This window comes from Anoplopoma fimbria, chromosome 8 (assembly GCF_027596085.1).
Source record: "Anoplopoma fimbria isolate UVic2021 breed Golden Eagle Sablefish chromosome 8, Afim_UVic_2022, whole genome shotgun sequence".
Classification (NCBI taxonomy): Eukaryota; Metazoa; Chordata; class Actinopteri; order Perciformes; family Anoplopomatidae; genus Anoplopoma; species Anoplopoma fimbria.
The window spans coordinates 20,766,379-20,790,110 of NC_072456.1; the positions used below are offsets into that span (position 1 = coordinate 20,766,379).

Sequence of the window (23,732 nt, forward strand, 5' to 3'; positions counted from 1 at the left end):
ACCTGTATCACATCCCCAGATCATTGCCATTAGATAGCCCCACTAACCTCTGGGATTGTCTTTTTAAGCGGTTTCTTAAATTAGTTTACAGAAAATTCACTTTATTGTTAATACCCTACTAAAAAATAATATTTACTCTCATAGAACATTGTATCCACCCACCCTCTCTTATTTTATTATGTGGTTCAAGGATGTCTGTAACTTTCTGTGTTGCTGCTGCCTCGTAAAAAATGCCATGTGACTTAGATAATAGCTCAATAAACCCGTTTTAAAGAGAGGTTTCTCAACAGTAAGCTAATGGACACATGATAGGACATTTATTCCTGGCCTTATCCAAGCTACTGACTCTATCTGACTGAAACATGTCCCCCCCCCCAACCCCCTTTATCTCCATTCTACGATCCATTACAAAGCCGCCTGCTGCCCCATGGGTGATCTGCCCCGTCCCCTCTAATCTGGCCGAGCTGCTGCGATTCCATCACTCCCGTGGAAACCACACAGAAAGATTAGTCGGACTCCACGCACAGCAGATGTGTCCGACGCTTGATTTGTGTGTGTTTTATTGACTCTGGCCATCTGTTAATACAGTTGCTGGTTCCTCCTCATGTGTTTGTTGATGCACACAGACAGGGGAGCTGAGTGCCAGAAGAAACATCCAGCGAGGGAGAGAGATGAGAGATAGAGAGAGAGAGAGCGGAGTTGGAGGGAGGAGGGCGATACTTCATAAAAAAGGCTGCCGGTTTGAGTGTTAACCTGCGGCCCGCTGTATTCCTGCATAAAGAAACAGAAGTGTTTGTCCTTGTTTTTCAGTTTAGTCGGAGCATTAATTCGGGGCAGCAAGCAAGCGGAGTCAGATGATGAATGAGTCTCAGATGTTCGGTGCTTTCACAAAACAGTAAGAGCTTAAATTCCTTCTCTAGGAGGAAAGTGAGAGATTGCTTTAGATATCTGAAATTCCTCGCAGCACCATTCCTCAGATTCCCTCTCAACACTGAATGCCCATAAGTAGCAGTTGCTGTCAGCATTCCTTGGACTGTCCATTTGTGTGTGTGTGTGGATTTCTGGCCATGCAAAAGGATGATATTGCCGAACAGTTGCAGTCACTTGTGTTGCGGTTGTTGTTTTCTCGGACATTCCGCCCGACTCCTCGTCTTCCTGCGTTCTGTGTCACTCCTCCACTCCCATGGTGTCTCTTTCCCCCCTTCTCCTCCTGTCTCGCATAACATTTGTACGAATGCCTTGCAAGCCACGGAGCTTATGAAAACTTTTGCCTCACATTAATTATCCCCTGTCTTAACAAAATGCCTAAAAGGTGAGATAGATTGCGTCTTAAAGCTTAACCCACTCACTCAGCAAGAATTACATCATTTAATCATCACAATCTGAGACAATATTTCTACTCTGATCTGTCTAATCTGTCCTGCCCTTCATTCCTCCTAACTGTCTCCTGTGAATCTGCCCGTTTAACCACTGAATGCAACCTTTTTTTTTGCATTTAGCCGCCTCACTCTTTACGACAGCAGTAGTGTTGCCTCTCTCTACCCCTCTCTGCCATGACACGGCGGCAGAGTAGTGTTGCCTCTCTCTACCCCTCTCTGCCGTGTCATGGCAGAGAGGGGTAGAGAGAGGCAACACTACTGCCGCCTCACTCTTTACGACAGCAGTAGTGTTGCCTCGCTCTACCCCTCTCTGCCGTGTCATGATGATGTGATTGCTCGACTCGGGGCGTCCCTCGGCCAGTTGAAAAACCCCCAGAACTCCATGTGAACCTGCTGAAAGGGAGATGGCATCCAGCCCGGGTAAACACAGTATGAAGGGGAGTCAGGGACACACAGCCTGTTGGTCCTAAATGTGGAGGAAAAATGTGCAATAACTGGTCCTGTGGGGAGCGAGCAGGGCCGAGCTCAACCCTCACACAGGCTCACATGGAGCAGGCATAGGAGTGAAGTTGGATCGCAGCTGCTCCGAGGGGACGTATAGGTAACGGACAGGATTAAGACCTGGGTCCTGCAAACAGGAAATAATTTTCCAGTCAGCGATATCCCCTTTTTTTTGGGTTTAATTCACTTCTAAGTCAACCTACCAAGTAGATCTTCTTGAAAATTAAATTTGAAAATTACCGTAAAATTGCTGCAATAACCAATAAGGAAGTGATTTAGGATTAGGTGTATGTTATCATTTAATGAATTGCAGTTTTACATTACATGTTAAACTGAGAGCAAATTGACCCCAACTCTACAAGGGGGACATTTGAGCTTTACATGGACATGCACCGCTACTTATGTATCCGCCCTTCGTCCTGCACATTCACCCCGTCTGAAGCGGTGTGGATATCTCCCTTCATGCTTTTTTTCCCCCTCCCTGACTCTCCGTTCCCCCTTCAACTCTGACCGTTTTTAAGGTTTAAGCACAGTCCAGGCAAGCAGCAGGGGTTCGTGGGAGAAAAAAAAGAAATCACACACAGAGAGAACACTGTATTCAGCTCAGAGCTAGAGGTGTTAACAGTAGTTGTGTCTATGAGAGGGATAACACAGCGAGACTTCGGTCAAATATTCATAAACAATTCTTATTGCGTATTTAAAACCTGCATGAGGTGTCAGGTTGGTTGGTTGCAGCCAGAATGACTCAGATTATATCAGGAAGATAAGTATACTTATATGACTTTCAGAGACTTCCCCATGTTTGTCTAAACTATTTGGCACTGTACAAAGCGGTAACGTCCACCCAAACCATATATCCATGTAGACAAGGATATAAAGTCCAGTGTTTATATTTATCCATTTGTGGCAAGTGAATAGAAAGAATGCTGGTGTAATACCTTTGTTTATTTATATATTGAGCGTGTCATTTTTGAGAAGAAAGCATAATTAAATGGTTAGAAAGGATCTGTGCTTTATTTTCTGAAACATGTTACTAGGCGATAAATATACTGAATCCTCTCTCCATCCTCTCTCCCCACGCTGGCCGACCTCCTTCTTTGTCGCTGTGTTTTTTCAGTAAATCGAACCCTTTTGAACTAGTTCTGGTTCAGCCCCCGTGGCCACTTGCTCCACGTCCCCACCTTCAGCGCTACCTCACAACCTCCGGGAAGCAGTTAATGCTTTAATTGGCACTTAATTAGTTAATTGACCCCAGTGTTGTTGGGAGTCGGGGGGGGGGCAACGGGGTGACGGGGGCTCGGGGGGACCGCAGGTGAGCGTGTGGAGAGGATTGGCCCAAGGTGCTTCCTGTGTCACATCACCAGCGGAGGTACCCATCAACCCCTTTTGAACCGGGACACAAACACTGGAAACACTTTCATCGGGCCGATGTGTCATCACAGCCGGGTCCCATGTATATGTATGGGACTGTCTGAAAATATACAAAGTCCAATTTGCCCGGGACAGACCAACCTCAGGATAATGAATCACATGTGATGTGTATCTGATATGCAGCCTGAGTCATCACCAGATGTTTCAACAGGATTACTTCCAGTTCTGGAGAAGAACGGTGGACTTTCAAAGAGAAAACCGACAGCTCTCAATAGAGAAAAGACTAAGAAGAGAAGTCAACAAACATTTGCTGCTGCTGCGATGAGTAAAAACACAAGAGTTTATAAAGAAAAGAAATGTTGTGCTGGAATGCTCTCGGTGCCTCTGGAAGGCAGACCAACGTGTTTCTTTTGTCTATAATTGCGGGTACACATGCCAAATGAGAGGAGTTTTGAGGTCAAGTACAGAAGAGGAAGTTACTCAGGCACCAGACCTTCAGATAAAAGCTAACAGGTGGAACTAAGTACAGTCCTACATGTGTAAGCAAGCTGTGGTGCTTGTTTGTTCTGGTGTCTGTTTGTATGTGGAAAAACGCAGCTCGCGGCGCATTATGTGTTTGCTCAGTCGAAGCCTAGCATGTACTCTGGATAACATTCCCTGTCTCTTTCACTCGGCAAAAAAACACATATGAACCTGTGTGAATTTGTGAATCCATGTGCAAACCTCAGGACACTGACATGCCCACGCAAACAGAGAAACACAAAGGGGCTTGTTGTTTCTCCTCTGTAGCTCGCTCACACGTAAGCAAACGTAATTCACTTCTTTTTTTTTGGTTTAAAACTTGGCTCTCTTACCGCTAGCTGTTTTCTTAGAAATTAATAATAGTTTTCTGGGAGGGGGGGCTTGATCTGTGTGTGGGATCCTGCATCAGCCCCTGTGTGTTTGCACCCATGTGTGTGCATCAGAGAGGGGACGGCCCAGCGGGCAGTGTTGTTGTAGGTGAGGGTGAGGAGCCCCCTGATGGGCAGCCGTGGCAGAGAGGCCAGCTTTGATCAAAGGCCCCAAAGAAGAAGAAGAGGAGGTGGAGGGGAGGGGAGAGCAGCAGGCCGTCCAGAAGAGAGAAGAGGTGAAGCAGGGCTGCAGAATGGGGGACGGGGGGGGATGACGGTGTCCTTTAAGCCCACGGTGGGACCCTCCCGAGATGCAAGGAGAAACACCTGCTTCTCTGCTACCAACACACACTATGGAATACACATAATACTCCTCTGGCAGTACTCAAATATTTTAACTTGGACAAAATAGTGCCGAGAGTCTACTAAAAGTGAATCTTCTCTCAGAATAAATTTCCTTTTTGTACCATTTGCAGCAGCACTGAGAGGGTGCCAGATCTGACTCCATTGCTGATTCAGATTTCCACCTCTGGTGAGATGAAAAAAAGAAAAGAAAAAGAGGATGCAAGCTGTGGAGTTTTCCAAGTGATTGAATAATGTATTTATTCAATATGGCTCTGGGCAGCGTATTGATTGGGCGACAGATTGAGTTACGCCGGGAATCTGTGGGAAGTCTCGCAAAAAGGAGACGACCTAACCAAGGGCATGTGTGTAAGGAGCCATGTGGCCAGACAAATGTATTCAGAGCAAACTCCTGTCGCTTAGGTCGTTCTGGATTCACGTCTGCCTCGAGGGAGACGTATTTCATTTAGGCCCTCGTTTCTTCCAAATGAGACGCTTTCCTTTTGACCTCTTGCTTCATTTTGCTTTCCTGGAGCTTCCTGATCATATTGAGCTGAGGACTATAGGGGAGCCATTTATGTTCAACCTTTTTGCTTTAATTATTTTAAATTAAAAGCATATTTATTCCTAATGAAAAACATCATGGAGACACTGCCTCACACTGCTGTGAATTTGAATATTTCATTGTAATGAATATTGGCCTATACAGAGGGTGGAATTCATAGCACATTTTGCTCCGCTGGAAATTCTGCCAAACTCTGGAGCTGAGAAATTATATTTATAAATAAAATAAACTCATAAAAGTAGTTTTTTTTCAAACACAAGGTCATGTTGAAAACAAGCCAGCTTTCTGTGCCAAGCTCAACTACAAACATCCCTCCAAATCCAGACTTCAGTGGGCCTGACACACACACAGAGAAGATTAAATGTGACAAAATAAATGAATACCAGTACGCCACTTCAACCTCCATCAGTTACTCTGTCATGTAGCTCATTCTGTAAGAAAACATTTGGAGAATATGTTGGCTATCCGCTACCCTTTTTCCTCTTTGGTATCAGGGTACGGAATTTTTTAATACAGCAACAAAAATAATAATAGCAATGATGATGATAATAATAATGATAATTATATAATAATAATACGAATTCTAACAATAATGATAATAATAATGATAATAAAAATAATCATAAATGATAATTGCTTTGTTATATATATTTTTTTACTATAAGCTAGACTTTTATTTGTTTATTAGCACCATTTCATTTTTTTTTACCTTATCATTTATATAATTAAATAATACATGTATTATTTAAATAATTGAATAGATAATGAATCGATTATTTGGATCTAAATTGTATCATTTAAATCAATTATCTCAAGCTAAATATGCTATTAAAATTCAGATATATATATTTTTTTAACTCTCTAAGAATTATGTAAGGGATGATGTGATCTGGTGGCTCAGGAGTCGGTCCATGAATCACAGTGAGCGTCGGTGACTGTGTGGACATGGAGAACATGTGTTTCAGCTTTGACTGCGTGGTGCAGTTGTGCGCTTGACGCAAATGCAGAATTATTTTCTTAACCCCTTCATTCACCTGTAATGTATTTTTCCTTCTCTAGTACAATGAATGGCGTTTAAATAAGGATAAAGGCGGATTAGGGCAGTGGGGGGGTTAAATCCGGCTTCTGCTGGACCTTGAAACTAGGTGTTAAACAGCCTTTTGTTGGCAGGAGAACTGCTGAAGGCCGGAGTGGAGTTATGACAAATGAGCTTGTGTAGCCTGGCAACAAGCAGCCGGTTAAAGGCCGTCATTTACCTCCCAGTTCATCCAGTGTCACCAGTGCATCACACTGGTGATGGTCGGGTCGTTGCTCTATAGGCTCAGATAGGCTCAGATAGGGGAGGACGTGTCACTCATCTGGCTCCATGTTTGGCCTTAAACTTGGGGGAAACAAAGTGGTGACACTCCCTCTAGCAAAACAAAAGTGGCAGATCACCTAGTTAGGGTCCAGAAAACATGCATCATTTTTTGCACAATAATATATAATATAATAAGTGCGTTTTTAGAAACGAAATCAGCTGCATTTGCCACAATTTGAATATTTTACAAAAATCCCAATTTTGAGAATGAACGCGTGTCCACGTTCCTCGTCATACATCTGATGGGTTCTTCTTCGTTGATGCTAAATGACTTCCGTTGTAATTATGGCTGTGTTGATCTCCAGAGAGAGAGAGAGAGAGAGAGAGAGAGAGAGAGAGAGAGAGAGAGAGAGAGAGAGAAAAGAGATAAAATGACGCTCTTCGGGCCACAAGCGCCGGTGCTGCGCGGATCCGTCTGTTGCGGTTCAGAGGAGCACCGACGCCATATGCGCCCGTCTGTCCCGCATGATGCATGTGCGCCGTGTGGGGTATTCCCTACCCTGACACACACACAAAAACAGAAAAGAAAGAAAGAAAGAAAGAAGAAAAACAACAATTAGACATGAATGTGTGTGTGTCCAAACAAACGAATCAAAGGCCCGTTGTGTTTGTGGGGAAGACGACTGGTGGGGGAGACATCTTCCACCCCCTCCTCTCCCCCCTCTCTCTCTCTCTCTCCCTCTTCTTCCTCTCTCTCTCTCTCTCTCTCTCTCTCTCTCTCTCTCTCTCTCTCTCTCTCTGACCCCAGCGTTTGAGTCCTGCGGTGCGAGGCCCAGACTCACAGATGGTTCTGCAGTCTCTCTTTCTGTCGCTGCTCTCACTCTTTCATTATCTGTCTTTTGCTCCCACTTCAATTCATGTGAATTCAGTTTAACCCAGTAACTCAATTCAGTTCTCCTCCTGGGGATGGGGGGGTTATAGTTGCTGCTTCAAAATGCTGCTGTGATTCTTCTTTTTTTTTCTTCTTCTTTTTTTTTTTTTAAGTGACCTAAAAATATCTCCCTAGAATAAAACAGAAAAAGATAAAAGTGCACAAACGCATCTTCCTGTCTGCCTGCCTCCCTCCCACAACAAACAAACAAACAGCCAGCCAGTCAGTCAGTCAGTCAGTCGGTCCACGCCTATTCCATCCCAGACAGGCAGAAAACACAGCCTTGTTATGGCTATTTCCCCTTAGACACGTGAGGATGTGGTCGCGCGCCATCAAATATAATAACAGGACCAAACTGACTGTCATGCTTAGGTCATTGTCCAAAAACAATATGACGTGTTATGATTGACTTAAGATAGTTCTGCTGCCTGTATCGAGAATACAAAAACAATAAACAACAACGATGACAAGATAGGGTTAATTATAAGAGGAGATAAAAAACCCAATTTAGACCAGATTTGATATCCCACACAATTTATAAAAAAAGAAAATGACTACCTGAGCCTGCATGGATACTAATTTCTGTCTGGTGTGATGTACATTTAAACCTGAGTGTCTGTTTCAGGGTTCAAGTCAACCTCTGCTGTAGCTGTGACAAACATGCGCTGTTCACAAACTTGCGCAAAGTCTCGTCGCAGCTTGTGTGGGCTGCGGCGGCGGAGACCTCATGTCCGTCCCGACACCGAACCGTCTGAGCCTCTCTGTCCCTCCATCTCAACCTCCCATCTCAACCTCCCAAGATGCTCCCAAATGATATAAAAGCTCCAGAAGTGCATCGGGGGGTCTGAATAGACCGCGAGGCCAACAAAGCGGTTTTTGGGGGGGAGAGAGAGAGAGAGAGAGAGAGAGAGAGAGAGAGAGAGAGAGAGAGAGAGAGAGAGAGAGGCTCCCGGGGTCCGTGTTTGCAAGCCTCCGGTGGTTGAGCCAAGGCGGTGCATGGAGCTGGAGGGTGTGTGTGTGTGTGTGTGTGTGTGTGTGTGTGTGTGTGTGTGTGGGGGGGGGGAGGAGGAGAGAGAGGCTCCCACTGCATTAGGGCAGTAATAGGTTTGGGATGACTTAAACGATTTGTTGACTGGGACAATAAATCTGTTGTGTGTTTCTTGGCATGCTGAGGGGAGGATTACAAGTTGTCACACAAAGGAATGCAAATTGCAAGCCAAACTCCACCGAGAGGCCCGTGGAGTAGCCGATCTGTGCTCTCTCTCTCTCTCTCACTATTTTATGTTTCTCTATTAGTCCTAATAACTGTGGAGGGCCTGAGAGTAGCCACTGTATTCATCCCAAATCAATGGCGGTCCCGCACCGGGCCCTATAGACCTCCGCATTTGCATTCCACCGAGCTGACCAGCGGGACAATCGGCGTTAAGTCTCTTTCAGGGCGGCCCAAATAGAAATCTTGAATCCTAAATGACATTTTGTTTTTTTCTTTCTCGCGGACCTTTTTTTTTCTAAAAAAAAAATCCACTTTCCATAATATGATTATTTTCCTGCACAGAGTTTCTCACTGGTTGAACCACCAAGAGACCAAAGGTGAGATTAATTATTTATAGACATATATATATATATATTTTTTTTTTTAGATGTACATTTTCTTGTTATTTATTTATTCTTATTCGTGGGGTCATATTATTTTTCCACTCTTGGTTCCCTGTACACCTCTTTTAATGATTTCACTGGAGCTGAGTTTGCAGTTCTCAGAGCAGCCTGTCTTCATTCATACCTCCTCCTAGCGGCGGCAGGGTGAATTACACGCGCTGCAGCCTCCTCCTAAATTACAGCCCGTCTGAATGAACAGTAGCGCGGTTCTTCTTCCGTGCGATGCGTTCACGGGACAACACCGGACAGTAGGCCCTGTTTTTTGTTTTTTTTCCTCGGTGCTCCTCGGACCGGTGCTCTGTGCGCCAACTTTCTGTCAGGCAGCAGATGCCCGACGGACCGCAGGACACGGATGGACGCGGAGATAGCGGGATTATTCCTCTCACATCTCAGCAGTAGTCGCTCTGACCCCGCCGCTGCTCGGGCTGAGAGACATCACACACGGCAGAAGCTGCCGGATCAAGTTGCTTTACTGTATCAAGCGTCCACTGCGACCAAAACTACAAACATTCTGCCATAAAACCAACATTTGATATGCATATTTTACTATTTCAGACATTGTGGACATAGCCAGTGGATCAACATTACACTTATTCATGAAGTGAATTATGAAAGTTAATTTTCCACAAGTGTAACACTTTAGCCTGCACGTATAGGTTTTATACAATAATATTATTACTAATTATAAGCAATAATTATATGAGCAAAAGGCAACTTTTTATCAGCTCTTTCCAGCCTATTGGATTATTGTAGACCAAATGTAATTCAGCCTTTTTGTGGGTTAAGTGGGCTACTCAGATATCTACATTTGCATACAGCAGTTTGTTTAAAACAAGCAGAAGGCAGAAGGCCTAGACTATATATATATATATATATATATATATATATATATATATATATATATATATATATATAAAAAAACAGTTGAAATATCTTAAAACAACGTGTATTTGTTTAAGAGATGATGATGGCTAATGCATTTACAGAATATCTGTTCATTCACAGTGTGGTGAGACCACACTGCTGGGCTTTGCACAGCGTTTTAATCGGGACAATATTGTGTTTCAGGTTTTAATCCTGTAAATCGAAGCTGCTCCGGAGGCCCATCACCGGATTCCTGTAATGAGCTCTGATGGCTGATTCATAACTGTGATTGCAAGAGTCAGGTTTATGTTTTTACAGAGCGGAGGCTTGTTTTAATTGGTGATCAATCTGGAAAGTTTACACACACGCACACACATAATTAAAAAATGCACACACTTCTTGTTCTTTAATATGCACACACTCAACGCCATCACACAAAGAACCTACAATACTCTGGATTCATAATGCATTATTTTGCCCAAGGTTACCATACCTCCGTGTCTTCTCCACCCCCCCCTGCTCTCTCTTACACGGCACAGCAGAGATAGTTTAATTAAAGAACAACATTGTCTTAGGTCAGCTGCACTCCTCACAGTGAGGAATGTCTTGTTTTCCAGTGCTGCGTCAGGAGAGCAGGAGAGCAGGAGACCATGCCACCTCCACTAACTGCTGCCCACCCTCCTCTGTCTCTATATGGCCCGTGCTCTGTCAACAGCTTTTAATGGTGCGATTGCAAAACGTCGTGTCACATGCGAGAGTTACACCGATGTTTTACAGCCCCAAGCTTTCAAAAGGATGAGCCATAATATTGCCCCTCTGTAACGTTTTAAAACAGGCCAAGTGTGTGCGGAACGTTGCATAACGCCCAAGGACTATTATTCTTTTTAAATGCACACTTAAAGACGGAGCATGTGTGTTCTGATGTCTATCATAAAGTGGGTACTTAAACACAAGGCCGGGGTTACATGCTGCACACATGGGTCTGAACACACTACCAGCACACACATTTGAATTATACGTAGCCAAAGAGAGAGATATTCTCAAGATAAAAGTAATATTTGGAGCATTTTTGTGCAATAGATAATATTCCTTTTGGACAGACAGATGTCAATACGGAGGTTTGACAGACAGACAGACAGGGTCAATGCACTGTTGGGGGGAGAAAAAGGGAGACCATGAGACACACCTGTCCCCCTCCTCTTTTTAAGCTTTATTTTTGTACCAGGACAAATGCATGTGTGTTCACTGTTTATTTATTTGCTTTCCATTATCTCCCTGTTGTCATTGAAGTCTGGTGCATCAGTGCTGATGTGTTGACCAGGTGAAGCCCCGTCGGTCACATGATATCTGAGGCCGGGCCGAGAGGGCGGGCTGTTTAAACAAGATCTTTTCTTTTTTTTTGTGTGTGTCATAATCAACACGATTGTAACCGCCGCAGAACAAAGGCATGAATATCCATTTCCAAGGAAAAGGGTGAGTGCCCTCTCCATGCCCCCCTCACCCTCCTCCGCCCCTCGGGGTACTGTACTCGTTACCCTGGTAACCCCATGGGCAGAATGCAGATCAGGGGGGGACCAACGCAGCGGCCTCTTGTCTCCCCTCACAATTCACCCTGATGATGACTAACACTTTTGTTCATGGAGAGGGCAGGTGGGAGTTACAATACGCTTCAAATCATTGCCCACCCGAGATCTCCCCTTTTACTCACCCTCTCTGACCCCTCCCTTCCCCCATTTGTATCTTTCCTTCCCTCTTATTTCTTTTCTTCATTCTTATTTTCCATCTTCCCATTTGTGAATAATCAATTTTTCTTTTTCTCAATATCCCCCCTCCCTCCCCCTTTTTTTTTTTTTCGTTTTCGTGTCCTTCCACTCATGGACGACAGTGAGTCCCGACAAAGCTCACTCACAGCAGACGTGGCGGTGGTTTGCGAGAGGTCAGTGTTATCTAAACAGACCCATTGGGCTATTTGCTATAGCACCCTCCATCAGGCAGGAAGCTCTGAGGAATCAGCCCATCACTTCAATCAGCCACGACGGCATACGATGAATTTATAATGGCCGGAGTGGGGCGAGAGATGAAATCAGAGAGCGGGAGAGAGAGAAAGAGAGGGACAAAGAGGGGAGAGGGGTTAGGGAGGACAAGAGAGCAAAAGCTGGACGAGCTGGAGGAGAGTCTGTGTCAATGACCACTATGTGGGGGAGTGAGTTGTTTGTTTGTGGTCTGAAACAAACAAGTGATTGTTGAAAGTGAGGAGATGGACTGTGACTGTGTTTGACAGTGAACTGTACAGTACATGTGTGTGTGTGTCAGGCTGCATCCATTCATGTGTGCTGTACACGTCTGCAATGTGTTTAGTTTATGTGTACAAATATACACAGGGCATATTTGCAGCATGCATGCATTTGCGTGCATGTGTTTATTGGCCTGTGTGCAAAGAGACGTAGTAATCTTATCGCTGTTCAGAGGGTAAGTACATGTGACAGTAGATATATACAAACTCCTGATCAATATCTTGATAGATAGTCAGATAATGAGTCATCGGGCAGATATGGACAATTGCTTCAATATGTGTGTTTTCCTGGCTTGTGAGCAGGCGGCAGCTTGGCTAAACTCCACCATCCACAACGCGTGGTCCAAAAAGGGGGAACGCGGTCCAGTCTGGACTTGGACTGACTGACTGACTGACTGACTGACTGACTGACGGCCGCCCCCCGCCCCCTAGCACAGCCTCTGCCCTTTGACCACATTAACCGGCGCAGTCAGACTCATCTCTCCGTCTCCTCTTATCACCTGGAATCAAACATTAAAAGAGGGAGGGAGCCGGAGTTACTCATAAAGTCAGAGAAATATGGGTGCTGGAGGTGGGGAGAGGGGGGGGAATTAAATAGAATAGAATAAAAAAAAGAGGAAGAAAGTAGGTTTGATGAAGCATGAAAAAGAGAACAACACCACGCCATGTCACCTCGTCCTATGAGCCCTCGCTTCCTGCCGGCCTCTCCATTTTCGGCGTCTAAAAAGGCCGACGGGGCGGAGTTCAGCTGTAGGCAAACAGGCCGTTTTTTACGAGTTCCATTCCGCAATTACCCGTTACCTTGACTGTCACGGGTTTAAAGAGCGGCGTGGCCTTGGAGTTACCTGGATACACCTGGAGGAGAGCGATAAAAACAGAGTTGTATTGGGAACGCAGGGAGGGGGAATGATCTCTCTATCTGAGCGGCCGTGGTCCGCCCAAGAAACTCCCATCTGTCTGTCTACTAGCGCCCAAACACAACCTGCCTATCTGCCTGTCTGCCCACCTGTCTGTCTGACTCAGTGTGTGCTCCAATAGTCAGCTGAGCCTATATATGTTTCTCAGCGACCCTCTCCTCCACGCACAAACACACACACACACACACACACACACACACACACACACACACACACACACACACACACACACACACACACACACACACACACACACACACACACACACACTTGAAGATTTCAGGCAGGTGGTTAGCTAATAGTGATGGGTAGGAAAATATTTGATGTCCCCGGCTCGGCCATTTAACATTCTCACCCTGTGCTCTGACCTTAAAGAGTGTGCATGCATGCATACAGCGTGCGTGGGTTGTGTGTGTGTGTGTGTGTGTGTGTGTGTGTGTGTGTGTGTGTGTGTATATTTTGTGAGCATTGCATCGCTGTGTGTTTGTTCACTTAGCCCCAGTTAGCTGGTCAGACCCCCCCCCCCCCAACGCCCTATTCTGACACACACACACGTACACCGTCCTATTAGCAGGACTTATCAGAGCCCATTTGACCTCCACCTTCTCCCTGACCTCTAGAGGGTGGAGGTCTGCATCCCTCGGGAGAGCGGGTCAGCGAGGCGAAAGTGTGTGTGTGTGTGTGTGTGTGTGTGTGTGTGTGTGTGTGTGTGTGTGTGTGTGACAGGATGGGGGGCTGCTTTGGCGTCTGACTGAAAGCAAACAGTGATGGTCAAACACACAGCCTCCTCCACCCGCTTGTATTCTCTCTACGTCCTCCTCTTCAGAGACGAGCAGTGCGCCATGTCACTTCACCTGTTTTTAAAGTGTCAAGTATAGGAAGATATCAGTTTTTATTGTTAATAAAATCTATGTTAAGTGGACTTTGGATACACCTTCAATAAGCACCTTTTATGGCACCTAGCTGTTGTTAAAATCCATATAAGGCTTCTTCCAAGAATACATTATTTTCAGTTTTAGCTGCGGGATTTAATACAGTCTGACAAATCCTGTCAACTTAAAGTGTTTTATAATATTCTAGCTTTATAATCCATTCTTCACGGTTGCAAAATTTTTTGTTATGATAACAACAGAAATATATAATTTATACTGACGGGATCTGCTTCAGTCTATGCTGTGCTTTTCACATCCTTCCTCCGTACCATCACTGCTTCTTCTCCAGGTTCCTCTCATGGGACGTCTCCGTCTTTATCTGCAGGGAGTCCACTTGGACTCCTAAGCCAAATTGTCCCTCATTTATATCCGACAAAATTCTGCCACTTCTACCATCCATCCAAATCTGCCCAACCAGCTTCCAGAACAATCAAACAACCATTTCCATAAAAAAAAAAAAAAGTATCTGACTGTAAATCAAGTTGGGGTCCTTTCCCTTGTGAACTCTGGGTAATATCTGGGACTGTTGGAACTTGACTGGAAAATGTAAGCATATTGCTCCAATTTCCATTGTGTAAACTTTAAACATAATACGTTCCTTTAAATCTCTTAGCTCCTGCAATCAAGTTTCCAGCTTTTTCCACAAATGGGACTTCTGAGGCGTTGGATGGAGCCAGAGGTTTGTGCTGTGGAGTCAGTTTTGCTTTCCCAGATTAGGTGAATATCTGCTGCTGTAAAGAAAGGGGCCTAAATGAGAGCAACACTGCTCCATCCTGTGTTCTCCAGCAGACAGGGTCTACTATTGAAAAGGGAACAATAGGGTTCTTAATCAGTGGACCTTTCCCCCTCGCCAGTTCCTGGGTCAACTGATGGCCCGCGCTGTCGCAAGTGAACGGCATAAAATATATGTTTGTGAAAAGGAGAATTAATCACAGTGGGTATCTTTGGATAAAGTCATATTTGTTGTTTTTTATACCCTTTCTCCAGTTCTGTGTACGAGGGCTTTCATGTGATTCATGTAATTACCATATTTCATTAGCGTGTGGAGTGTCACCGCTGGAGCATCAAAGCGGTTGGCTCTTCGCATGTGCGGCAACCACTGCCAGGGAAGTACACAACTATCTGTTTTTTTCCCAGAATAAATTCGCCCCGCGCCTGTTTTTGAGTGCACTCTCTCCCTCAAGCTGCTGTCGATATCAAAGAGAACCCATTCCGCATGTGAAGTGCCCCTTGTGCAGAATAATAAAGCAGTGCATCATGGCAAAAAACTGTGAAACACAACACTCTCGCCACCATCCTCCGATGCACACACACGCACATGTACACACACGGACACGCAAGCCCACGCGGTATTCCTCTCTCCTTTGTACCTACTTTGCTCTCCTTGGTGCACACTCACTCCTTCTACCTCTGCACTCAAAACAAACTATTTTGCCTCACTGCATGTCGAAATACAGACCCAGCGGTGCGACATATCTGTATTTACTATTCTTGTTTCTTTAATTACAAGTTTATTTCCAACACAACATATACACAATTTGTATTTGCTACAGAACATACAATGTAATACACACAATATTTGGGGATAATAGGACTAAAATTACCTTTATTATTAGAATCCCATTAGAAAAAGATCAAAACTATCCATAAACAGTAACAATAAGTCACACATCCACAGCCTGATGTAGCTTATGCCCCTCTTTTGTTATCTACAAACTACACAAAACACATAAAAGAGCCGTACCGTCATTGGTTGACATATTCCTTTAGTACAAAGACAATGACCTGCTAAACTGAGGCAGTGTAAACATGGAGCCGTGTCTGCGAGCATGCTCAGTGACGTCCTCCAGAGATTGCAATTGCGGTGTCTGAGTTGTTCATTGTAACTAGAATAAGTCACCCAGTGCATCTGTTTTGGCCTGTTTTTTTTGTATGTTTTTAACAAAAGCATTAAATGGCATAGAGTTTTAAGCTATAATAGGCTGTAGCTATAATAGGCTGTAGCTATACAGGCGATAATTTTAGTACAATAATTAATCGTTGTTTTTTTTTTACAGACTTGATAAAAAAAAGAGAAATAAAATAGCATCTTCATCCTTTTATGTCTGTCCCTTGTTTTATTTCGACACAAGTTTTAATTAACAAGAAACATATCATGTATTCTGAACAGAGCTTTGATAAACCTTCACCAGATGCCGCCTCGCCTTGAAAAAACTTGCACCTGACCTGTGTTTAAGCACCACAAGGCCACAGCTCAATCCTACGGCTCAAAGTCACACATCTTCAAGGGGACTGGGACAATGGGAGAGAATAATGTCTCAACCAGCACAAACACGGATGAGCTGCGAGTTAGTGAAGCTCACCCAAAACGCCTCCGCTTTGCCTCCCGCCGCTATCAGAGGGGATTATCTAAAGGGAAGAAGTGCTATCTGCCCGTCTAAACACACTTTTGTTTTCCCAAAGCTTTATGGCCGCTGCCCTCGGCTAGACAGAGACTCAAAGCTCTCGGTGTAATGTGGGGGTTACATCCACCACACAGGACATGGTGAGGGTAGACACACGTTCCCAGTACACTCATAATTACAGAACCAGTGGTAACATAGGACATTTGGTAAACATCCCTCGGCAACAACCAGACAGAGCCACCACACGCATGTCTTGCCACAATAGACCTGATTAGCAGAGAGACAATGCGCCGCTGTGAATGCGAGGTCTGCATTGTGTTGGCCTGTATGATGACACACTCCCTCTGCTGTGTTGTTGCTGCGATCGGCGTGCGGGAGCTGCAGCTCGGCAATCGAATCAACACACACTTAAAATGCTCTTAACGGCTCCAGCTGCCTGAGATCAATGCTCACCTTGGCTCCGGTGACTTTCACCCTCTGTCAGGTATTGATCAAAGACGAGGCGAAGGCGCTGAAATGTGAAAACACTCTTTCCCTATTGTGCATTTCTTATTTTTTGTGTGTCAGTAATTGTAGGAGGGAAGGAGTATAAGACAATAGTTTCTAAGCCCAAGATCTTGGAGGGATGATTAACAAATGATCCCTTATGTTGCTCCTATTTCTTCCCCTCCATCATCTCAGTGACTTAGTGAGAGCACCTTAACATCCTCTGAGGGCAAACACAGCAGTTTGATTCTTAATCCTGTTACCAGAGGTGATTTTTACAACTTCCTGGTCTCCTTTCAGTCAAGTCAATGGGTCTGAAGCCTGATCCACTGCAGGCCTCCTCAGGCTCAGTAAGCCTTAACCTTGGAGCCGCCCCCCCTCCTCCGCCAAGAGGCCCAGGCCAACAGGGAAGGAGATAGGGGAGGGATGGGGGGAGGCAGGCCGGGCCAGGGGGTGTCGGAGGTGTGTGGAGAAACCAAGGACCTGCCACATTATATGCTTTAACATGACTGGCAAATCCAGCACGGTTAAACAAACTTAACCTTCATTTGTGAAACGGTGCAAATCAAAGGGCAAAAAACGACTTGTGCAAGTAATTACCACAGGGGGGAGAGCAACAGGCTAAAGGGAAGGGTGGAGGGAGGGAGGGAGGGGTGGGATGGGACGAGGTGGTGGTGGTGGTGGTGGTCGGTCTCAGGGACAGCCAGGCATTATCAGGTTGAATGGGAGGAAATGGGAATCATTTAAGGCGAGGGGCATTTTTAATGAGTTTGCTCAGAAATTGATTTTCCACTGTAATCTTTTATTTATATGCGGCAGGCGGCGTGTCCCCGGCAGAGTGAGGGTCAGCCCTCAGAGCGCCCTGTCAAGGCCCCCACTCCTTCAAACAACACCCCAAAGTCCAGGGAAAATGGTATTCTAGCGAAGGCAAATATTGTCCTGTCTTGGCTTAAGGGGCGGAAAAGCTGTTTGTTCTAAAAAACTTGCCCTCACTGGCTTTTTTATACCGTTAAAGAGGAAACTATTTAAGGCGGAAAGGATCTCTGGAAAGATAAGAGAGCTAAAATTTAAACAAAATTAGCTCTGAAATCATAAATATTGAATAGAAGCATTTCATTAAAACATCTAAAGAGGTTTTGGTAGTATCAGTTTAAAGCTATGTCAAAAATAAAACTCACTGTACTTTAGTCATAGCTAAACTACATATTTTACTAGTTTATTTGGTCACTTTAATAGGTGTCCAATCATGTCAGCGAGATATGTTCTATTTATGGGATTGACTCTATTTATTTGAAGTATTGATACGGATTTTTATTGTTTCGTAAAAATGTCTGATTAGATATCAAAGTGTATTTTCATTCGAGGCTAACCTCTAGCAGACTGTATTTAGCTGATACATTTAAATAAATCATCCAAACATAAATTGATAAAACTCTTTATCCCGTATCATAAAAGTGAGTAAAACAAGCCATAATGGTCCTTCCATTTTTCATCACGAGTTATTATGTAATCACACATAAATGCTATTTCTTGTTTTGAAAGTGCTCAAAAATTTTGACTGAGTTGGCATAAAATACAATGTATAATATAAATGTCTTACATAATTATCTTATAAAAAATACGACCTTCAACAAAATAGAATTTTTGTGTCTTTGATATTTTTGGGACGCTGATGATTATAATGTAAACATTGCAAATTATGTTTGAATACTTTAAAACAAATCTTTTCTACATCATTTTATGAATCATAGAATATTTGTAAATGTGTTCATGCCTATATTTTTTTTTTTATAATTTAAAAATACAATATAAATAGAAGCTCTGAAATATGTAGAATACAAAGTTTTAATCAGATCAGTAGATCCAGATTTCGTTGTTTTATTTAAGCCGTACAATGAAAAATATTTATTGGATTAATTATCACATCACATTTTATTGTATAATTTCTTATTTTAATATAAATATTTTCTATTTAGATACATTACCCATAAAGCAATGCCTTCCTCTGTCCCTGCAGGTCTAAAGTCTCCTGCTCTGGTTATGAGGCCTTTAAACAGTTTCACAGTTAGGCTTTTTGTCATTTGTGCTGTTGCTGAAGTTATTTTGTGCTGTAGCGCCACTTAGTGTTTAAAGTGCCAACTACAGCAGTGTGACACATTGTGTTTGTTTCATTTAAATTGTCTGAGTGGTCACTATGTTGACATCATATTTTGTGTTTAACACATGGAATAATCCTATACAAGGAGAACATTCTGCTTTTACTCACTTTGTAGTTCAACTGGATCACCTTGGGGTCAAGTGTCTTGTACAAGGGCAGCTGGATGATACTAACGGGGAGAGCATTCATCTTTCACGCTCCGTGTCCATACGGTATTTTCCTGCAGACTCTTTAACTGTGACAGCTTCTCCACCTTAGTGTTAATTCTCCCCTCTGTTCAGAAATCACTTTCTACGGTAAAAATCTATTTTACTTTGAGAGTGTTGCCTTGTTGATGTGATGTAAATCATCAGACAAATGTTCACTGTAATAATTTAAAAGATTTTGAGAAGTTCAACTTAGGTCAATTTTTCTTTTGGCCTTCTGAAAATCTGAAAAGTATATTAATGCTTTTTTTTTTTTCTGATAATGATCTTTTAGCGTCCCAAGAGACATGTTGAGAATGTATAAACTTCCTTATAAATCACATTGCAGTGAAATTCCTTATCGGAAGGCGACTCCTCCAAGCTAAGAACATTTCATCAGATGCATGCACTTATGACTTCAGTGAAGTAGTTCTCTTGAATACCTATGTTGAATACACTTCCTGTAAGTCGCTTTGGATAAAAGCGTCTGCTAAATGACTGTAATGTAATGTAATGTCATCAACAGAACAGTCTGTTAATGCCAGATCACAGCCAAGAAGTCCTCTACCTGTCACTGATATTCAAACATGACATATTTTGATGTACAGTAATACAATCAGCTGTCATTATGATTTACTCCAGCATGCCTCGTATTCAATTTGGTCTTGACCATGGAGCTGTTACAGACTAAAGCACTACATTTATATTAATATTCTGAATAAATATTGAGTTACAGTAAAGTCAAACAATTTATTTAAAAAAGTTTCAACTGGTTTCAAAGCTATTTCTTTGCACATATTAAGCGTTAAGAGGCCTGAAAGTGAAAATATTCTTCTCTTGCTTGCAAATCTTTGTGCAGCTTTTAGTGAGTAAAAAAAATAAGTTTTATGACTTTTCATCATGCTCAGCGTACTGCAACAACTTTAACTTAAAAGAGCAATATGAAAAGCCAGTCACTATAATCAAAGTTTATATCATCACAATGACGTGACTGCGGACTCAAATCAGCAGAAACCAACTTCCTTCTTGACTTCTTAAACTTACTGTTTCTCTGAAGGAAAATCTGCAGCCCTCTCTCTGACTTCACCTTCCCGGATCCTTACCTGATGTTTTCCTCCTGTGGTCTGATGATGTTGAATGTACGATGCATAACCCTGAGTGGCACTTGTCTAATACAGCTGTAGTCCTTGTAGTAGAAGCTCAAGGTGAATGGTGTTTTCCTAGTTCTATCCAGCAGGTGGCAGATTGAGATCACCTGTTGAACTCATTTCCCCCACTTCTGCACTCACTTTCAACTACATGTGCTTTTAACTTGCAACTTATGGTTCCAGTACATCATTTATGGGAATTCACTGTATACAAGAGTTGTTTAACTCACCATCTAACCTAATGTACACTCACTTTTTTGAATGCAGTCAATAAAAGCATGAGCATGTTAAACAAAGCATGACACAGTAAGTTTTGTAATTTGCCAACTTGAAATGTACAAATGTCTCTGAATTTAGCCTAATTGTTTACACTGTCACATTTACCCTTGGGTTCATGAATGTGCATTGTCTGTCAAAATACATAAAGAAATGAATGCATTGAGGCCACAAACTTAATTCAAGGAGAGCTTACTGTGATTAATCAATATTTAATTGCTGCCTTTTTTAAAATTTGTTTTATTTGATCCTCTTTTGCCTCCAACATTTAACCATGAAGGTTCAACCCAAAGTCTCTGTTCACTGGAAACAAAGAAATCATGAAACACTTAATTAGTTTCCAACGTTTATTATTTTACATTTATCTTCAAACAGCAAGAAAATATACTCTTTTCTTCCAGAAATAATAAATATACAATATTTCTTTATGAACAAAATGCACAATTTACAAAAAAACAAAGTGGCAACAGAGCGCTCCACCTCCTACACAGTACTGTCCGACTGAACGCATTCAACTCATTTATCACTGAGTTATAACTGTTATTAGTATGTCCTAATCTCATTATTAATGTCTTTACTTTTCTATACAGTATTACAGTTTTTATTAAGGTCGAAAGTTCCACCACGCAAACTCATTACATGTTTTCATTGTGCCATGTGTTTGTTATTCTACCATAATACTTTCACGAGGCTTGAAGAACACGGTCCATTCGTTGCTAGCTGAGAGCTTAGCACACACATTTCTGAGACTTGACGAGTTTGGGAAGACTTCGGCAGGGTGGAGCAGATCCCTCCCTTTAGGTGGAGGGCCGACAAGCTCCTCCGTCTCTTCTCTGCGATGCGTTGACGTTCATTCCTTGTTTATCACATTCCACTGCTCTGGTATGGAGGCAGTAGTGTCTGCAGTGTTAGTCTGTGAGATAACGCTGTCCCGTGGTCAGGAGGTGAACAGCATGTGTGTTAGCAGCCAGGCTAAAATACAAGACAGTGTTAGCGTGCGGTGGACGGAGGCCGGCTGGGCCGAGGTCGGGCTGGGCTGGGTGGAGGAAGCTGGGCTGGGTTGTCGCTCTGTGGCGGAGATCTCCATCCGTCTGTGCTGCTCTTGATGGGTCCTCGGAGGCTCCACTGTCACGTAGCCATTGATTATCCTCACATTAGGGGGTGGAGTAGTGCTGGAGGGAAGAGGACAAAATAAATCAGGGTTATTCTGGTGTCTTTAAGCCGGGCGGAGCTGAAAATCACTACAGTGGTCTGATCACGACAGATTCTCACCTATCCCCCATGCGAACCCACAGGTCGCTGAAGAGGCGGGGCCTCCCGTGGCCGCGGTGAGCTTTGCGAGGCCGCTTGAGTCGTCCGAACTCCTCCAGCTGGCTCAGGCTGTCGGGGAGCAGGATGTGAGGCAGCTCGTCGTCTCCGAGGCCGGGCATGATGTCCCCGTAGTCCAGCTCCAGCTCCGTCTCCGATGGACTGGTCAGCCAGCTGTCGGGAGACGACGTGCTGGCGTCGCCGTCCTCCTCGCCGGACCGTGCTGATGGCTCTTTAGCCGGTTTGCTCCTGGATGGAGAGGATATGGAGTCAGTTTATACCCATGGAAAGACCACTCAGGATTTTTTAGACCACATGAATCTTAGGTGTACCCAAAGGTATCACTGAAACCTTTGACTCATAGATGGAAAATAAGGGAAATTATAAGACTCCGTTTCTCCTTTTGAATGTTATCGTTTGTGGTTTCTGACCACTCTATTGCTTTCCACTCAACGTTTCTTGACATCAATCAAGGACGTGGACCAATTACCTCATAAACGCTATACTGAGCAACATTAAGAGGAAGTGACCCTACTGTTGCATTAAAACTGACATCCACCTAAAGCAGACCACCCAGAATCGCCGACCTTGCATCGAAAACTTTTGCCATGTTCCTCTTTCTTCCACCCATTACTCATACTTTCTCCTCTCTTGTTCTTTAACTGTCAATATGGCTCTGTGTTTCAAGCTAGAAACATCAGAAAAGGGGAATTACACTGAAACGAGCCATAGAAAGTCAAAAATACAGGGTTCCTTATGCTCTTGTTGAACGTTGATATTGCTAAATCCTAATCAAACATGATATAGGCCCTGGGATGGGTCTAAGTCATTATTTCTACAGTTCACTCATAATTAGTCCCTCTGGTCATCATGAATTTGATGGTCTGCACTTCTACGTCTACACACATGAAACCCTCCCTCGGTCAGGGTGATGATAGCTCCAGGCCTGCGGTCAAGCTACCGTGGCGCCAAACCCACCTCCAGCCAGCTCTGTCAGTCTGTCAGTCAGTCATATAATAATACGCTCTTTAAGACATTTTTGCCAGACGGTCCATAACACTCCAGCTCTGAGGCTAGCAGCTTTCCTAAACACATCCCGTTCAGCCATCTTGTGGTGTTTTTCCTTCGCCTGTCTTGTCACCTTCTATCAGGGAGCTAAACGTGTCTGTGCATACGTAGAAGTGTGCGAACATGTGTGTGTGTGTGTGCGTGAGTGTTTCGTGACCACAGTAAGTCATTCCACTTGTCAGCTTTGAAGCCAGAACCACTGGCTAACGGCCACACCTCTGCAAACAGGGCGTAGGGCGATGCGTTTACAGCTGTAGCTTGCACAGAGAAGTTAGTAAAAGCCTCAGCTGGATGGATGGATGCATTGACTGTTTTTTAAAGGAATGCACCTTGTTGTTTCCAATTTCACCCTAATTAAAGTAGCTTTAGTTCCTACTTTATTATGAGAACATGGATCAATCTCTTAGGTGAGAGGGGAGCTGCTCTGTGCCAAGGAGTGGGGGTGAACACACACAAAAACACACACACTGAGATATTAAAGTGGCCCTATTATGTTTTTCCACTTTTCCCCTCTTCTTTAGTGTGTTATATATATTTTTGTACATGTAAAAGGTCTGTAGAGTGTAAAACCTGAAGTCCACGCCTAAAAGGAGTTACCCTCCCCCTCAGAAGCTCCTGAGCTGCCTGAAACGGCTCAATTGAATTCTCTCCTTCACTTCTGTAACTTTATGAGGTCATAATGTTACGGAAGTAAGTAAAACTCCTTCTGGCTAGTTTGTCCCGCCCTCAAACAACAAAAGAGAGAGACGGAGCTGAA

The 23,732-nt window shown here is 43.7% G+C and overlaps 1 protein-coding gene across 2 annotated transcripts in view; it reads right to left on the minus strand.

Moving 5' to 3' along the window:
- Window positions 1-20,972: 20,972 nt before the first annotated feature.
- trabd2b (TraB domain containing 2B) overlaps window positions 20,973-23,732 on the minus strand; it is a 63,300-nt gene continuing 60,540 nt past the window's right edge. For both annotated transcript variants that reach the window (XM_054603241.1, XM_054603242.1), the window contains exons 6-7: window positions 21,872-22,156; window positions 20,973-21,771 (exon numbers count right to left, since the gene is read on the minus strand). In XM_054603241.1, coding sequence (XP_054459216.1) covers window positions 21,537-21,771; window positions 21,872-22,156 — 520 coding nt within the window. In that variant the 3' untranslated portion in view covers window positions 20,973-21,536. The remainder of the gene's footprint in view (window positions 21,772-21,871; window positions 22,157-23,732) is intronic.